At 43.7% G+C, this 4,424-nt stretch overlaps 1 protein-coding gene across 1 annotated transcript; it reads left to right on the top strand.

Moving 5' to 3' along the window:
- The first annotated feature begins 490 nt into the window (after positions 1-490).
- Positions 491-1,420, top strand: OR4S1B (olfactory receptor family 4 subfamily S member 1B). The gene has a single exon (NM_001388643.1). The coding sequence runs from the start codon at positions 491-493 to the stop codon at positions 1,418-1,420; it is 930 nt and encodes a 309-aa protein (NP_001375572.1).
- Positions 1,421-4,424: the final 3,004 nt, after the last annotated feature.

The following is a 4,424-nucleotide window of genomic DNA, read 5'->3' as shown; positions in this document are numbered from 1 at the left end:
ATGCCCTTACCACAAATCTTGCCTTATGCATCTCTTCCATCTGGCTATTCCTGAGTTATATCTTTTTATAATAAATCTTCTGAATTCTGTGAGCTGCTCTAGCAAATGAATCAAACAGAAGGAAGGGGTCACTGGAATCTTTGATCAATAGACATTATCAGAAGCACAGTTGATGATCTGGGTTGCAACTGGCATTTGGAATACAGAACAGCGGCCAGTCTTGTGGGCTGAACCCTTAACCGGTAGGATCTGAAACTGTCTCCAGGTACATAGTGTCAGAACTGAGTTGAATTGTAGGACACCTTGTTGGTTTCTGAGAATTGCTTTAGGTGTGGGGAACTCTTCTCCCTCAATTGTAGTTAGGTGTTAGAATCATTATTAGTCCTGAATACAGTATTCTGATTTCCCCGATTTGGGAAACTTTCTAATATCATATAATTTATGTCCTTGCAGAGCTAACTACTTTGTCAGTGCTCAGGGCAGAGAAGCCATGGGAACCAAGAACAACGTGACTGAATTTGTGTTGTTCGGCCTTTTCCAGAGCAGGGAGATGCAGCTTGTGTGCTTTGTGGTCTTCTCCCTCTTCCACGTGCTCACTGTCCTGGGGAACCTTCTGGTCATCATCATCATCAATGCCAGCAAGACCCTGAATTCTCCCATGTATTTCTTCCTCAGCCACCTGTCTTTTGCGGACATGTGCTATCCATCTGCTACCACACCCAAGATGATTGCTAACAGTTTCATGGAGCGAAAGACCATCTCCTTCAATGGCTGCATGACCCAGCTCTTTTCTGCCCACTTCTTTGGTTGCACTGAGATCTTTCTCCTCACAGCTATGGCCTATGACCGCTATGTGGCCATCTGTAGGCCCCTGCACTACACGGCTATCATGGATCGGTGGAAGTGTGGTCTGCTGGCAGGGGCCTCCTGGGTGGGTGGCTTTCTGCATTCCATCCTACAGACCCTCCTCACAGTCCAGCTGCCCTTTTGTGGGCCTAATGAGATTGACAACTTCTTCTGTGATGTTCATCCCTTGCTGAAGCTGGCCTGTGCTGACACTTATTTGGTGGGGCTCATTGTGATGGTCAACAGTAGTATGATCACTTTGGGGTCCTTTATCATCCTTATCATCTCCTACATGGTCATCTTACTGAACCTGAGAAACCAGTCATCTGAGGGCTGGCGTAAGGCTCTCTCTACATGTGGCTCACACATCATCACTGTTCTTTTGGTCCTTCTGCCCCCCATGTTCATGTATACTCGTCCCTCCACCACCCTGGCTGCTGACAAACTTGTCATCCTCTTTAACATTGTCATGCCACCTTTGCTGAACCCTCTGATCTACACTTTGAGGAACAATGAGGTGAAAAATGCAATGAGGAAACTGTTTAGAGTAGAGGGGAGCATGGGGGAGAAGTGACATCTAGGGAATCAAATCCAGCCTGGATCTTGGGGGACTTCCCATCTTCTTGTAACATCTCCAATTTAATGCTTGTAATGACAACCGTAATAATAATAATAATAATAATAATAATAATAATGATAATATTAATAATAGTCATCATCATCATCATCATCTCACATACTCCTTCAACCCTTCATTCATTAAATATTGAGTGTCTGCAATGAGTGAGGCACTGCAATGAGTGAGACACAAATAAAAGCAAGATGTAATCTTTCCCTCAAGGGGGTTACAGTCCAGGAGGGCTCATTCAGGAAACCTCTGAGGTCTATGAATGAAGGAACATCCCGGAAAGTTGAATACATCATCTATACCATGGAAAATAATACTCGATATTTCCTTTATTGTGGCTATACAGTGCTCAATGAGATTTATTCTCTTCTCTCATGATATTCAAGGTATTTTACTCGAAGTCCTTCATTTCCAGTTTTCAGCAGGTAGATTAATAAATAAGTGTAGAGATATTATAGATTTACACAAAGTCACCAAGTAAGTTGTGAGCCAGGGGAGAGCACAATCCAGTTCCCCTAAGTCAGCTTTCAGGGCTCTCCTGACCTCAAAACTCCTTCCACAATGATTGTGTGCAAATTAATAAGAGGAGATCTTTTGAAAATGGAGTCAAGGGCACAGCAGGGCAGGTGCTCATGCCCTACCTACCACTGTCCTCAAATACTGAGTCTGCAGGGAAAGACCACCTTGCTTGCCAATACTGATGTGAGAAACAAAGGGAGAAGGGAATAGATAAAATAAATGTCCTCAAAACCTGCCATCCATTGACAAGTACTTGAGGGAGTATAAGAGTATAAGATTCCCTCAGGAAGCTCTCAACTGCCTTAAAGCCTTTCTAGAGGGAAAAATAACCTTGGTGTAAGATAGCAAGGCCTCTGGTATTCTAGGAGTCTTCTCTGGCACATGAAAATCCTTGTGGAACTTCCTTATCTTTACTTCTCCCAGTCCCAAAGTATATAATCAGTTGCCCCTCACAATCTTGGGGCAGCTAGAGGCCTCAGCTCTTTCTGCCTATGGGTCCTGTCCCCTTGCATTAATAAAATCACTTTTTTTTTTAAACCAAAGACATTTGGAGAATTCTTTCTTGGCCAGCAACTCTGCAACCCAACAACACTACTCCAAAAACATATCAATACTACTTTACTATTCCAGTAGGAGTTAGAAAGGATTTCCATCTCCAGGGCAGCAGTTCAGGCAATGGGAGACCGTCACAGATCAGCCAATGAAAGAACCTATGCTTAGCACTCCTAATTTACTCCAATGAACTTTGTGTGTATAATAGCCACCCCATCCATTCCTTTATAAAAGTGTTGTAATGCATAATGCTAGCCTCAGCTTTTTAGGAGTAAACCCACTTTTGCTGGCAGGAAAACTAGCATTTTTATTTCAAGTTTAAAAATGGAGTGAATGGACACTGAGTAGGTTGGACCAGGAAGTTTTGAAGGACCAAGGGTTCATGGTGAGCTGTGGGATGGAGAGCAGAGCCAGGGAAAGCAAGTTGTTAGCACTTCTCTCTTTCTAGAGGAGCAGAGACTGTGGTCCCCAGTAATCCCCCTCTGTCTTCTTCATTTTTGCTGCTAGAGGGAGCTAAGCTGGATGGAATTAGGAGAGCTGCTCTGGATGTCTCAATGAATGTTGGTTTGCAAACCATCCCTTGTAAATGGAGGGCAGGGAGAGACGCAAGAAAGAGGTTGACCCCTCCAGATTAGTTGGTGGCAGGTGTAATGAGCAAGGGGAGTTACCTAGGAGGCTGTCTTAAGTGGCACCCAGACCAGTAGATCTCTGCACCCACTGCCAGAATTAGAAGTTGAAACAGAGACCGTACTCAGGTCAGTCCAGATAGTCTGACTAATTCCTTACTCTCTCAGAGTGAGTGCTTGTGATGTAGTTTGGAATAAAAGTGAGGTGTGGTGGGATGAGGTCCTGAGTCCAAAACCAAGAAATAAATCTTGAGACATCTTTCCTACAAAATGGTAGTTTTATTAAGGCACGGAGATAGGACTCATGGGCAGGAGGAGCTGTTGTCCCCCTGGGTTGTGAAGGGTGGTGAATATACACTTGGTATTTGGGGGAGGTAAGGAAAAGGGAGACTTTCAAAAGAATTTTCATGTGCTAAAGTGGACCTACAAATACTGGAGACCTGGCCATTGTCAAGCTAAGGTGGCTTTTCTCTCTAGCAGGATATTAGCATTAGACAGTTGGGAGCTTCCTGGAGGAACATGACCCTCCTTTCCCTTCAAGGTTCTTTCAATGGGCTGCAGGTTATAAGGACATATGAGTGTCTCTGTTTTCTTCTGGAAGCTAGGTTATTGATAAAATGCTTTGTTCTTGTGAAACACTAAAACATTTATAAACTGAGGGAGACTCATGTCTTGCAGGATTGTGATCTCTATAAGTTAACTATTTTTTTTTTTTCTTTTCCTTAGCTTTAGGGCAGCCAGGAGTGCCTGAGGAATGTCACACTTGGTGGTGGTGGGGTGGGTGGGGGTTGGGTTGCAGGGTGTCAGCTTCTGCTTTGTCCTCATGTCTTCTTCTGTTCCTTCATTTGGAAGTGGCTGTGTCTGTGGGACAGGTGGGCAGATGGAACATTCCAAGGAGAGACAGTGTTGGGAAGCCTCTAATTGCCTGGATCTAGCTGGAAAGCCACCCAGTGGCCATGGCCTGTCAAGGACCTCCAACTTCCTCCTCTGACAATAGGTCATTCACTCCTGTTGGATGTCAGTTTCCACATTTAGAAAGGAGACAGTAACAATACCAGCTTCAGAAGGTTGGTCTGTAAAGTGCTGTGTCAGAGTCTGTTGTGTAGGTGGCTGCCACAGTTTCTTTATGCCCTTTTCTTCTGTCTTCCTTTTTTTTTTTTTAAAGATTTATTTATTTATTTATTTATTTATTTATTTATTTATTTATTTATTTATGATAGACACAGAGAGAGAGAGGCAGAGACACAGGAGGA

This window comes from Canis lupus, chromosome 18 (assembly GCF_011100685.1).
Source record: "Canis lupus familiaris isolate Mischka breed German Shepherd chromosome 18, alternate assembly UU_Cfam_GSD_1.0, whole genome shotgun sequence".
NCBI lineage: Eukaryota > Metazoa > Chordata > Mammalia > Carnivora > Canidae > Canis > Canis lupus.
The sequence above is the reverse complement of the archived record's forward strand: the minus strand, read 5'-3'. Positions and strand labels throughout refer to the sequence as shown.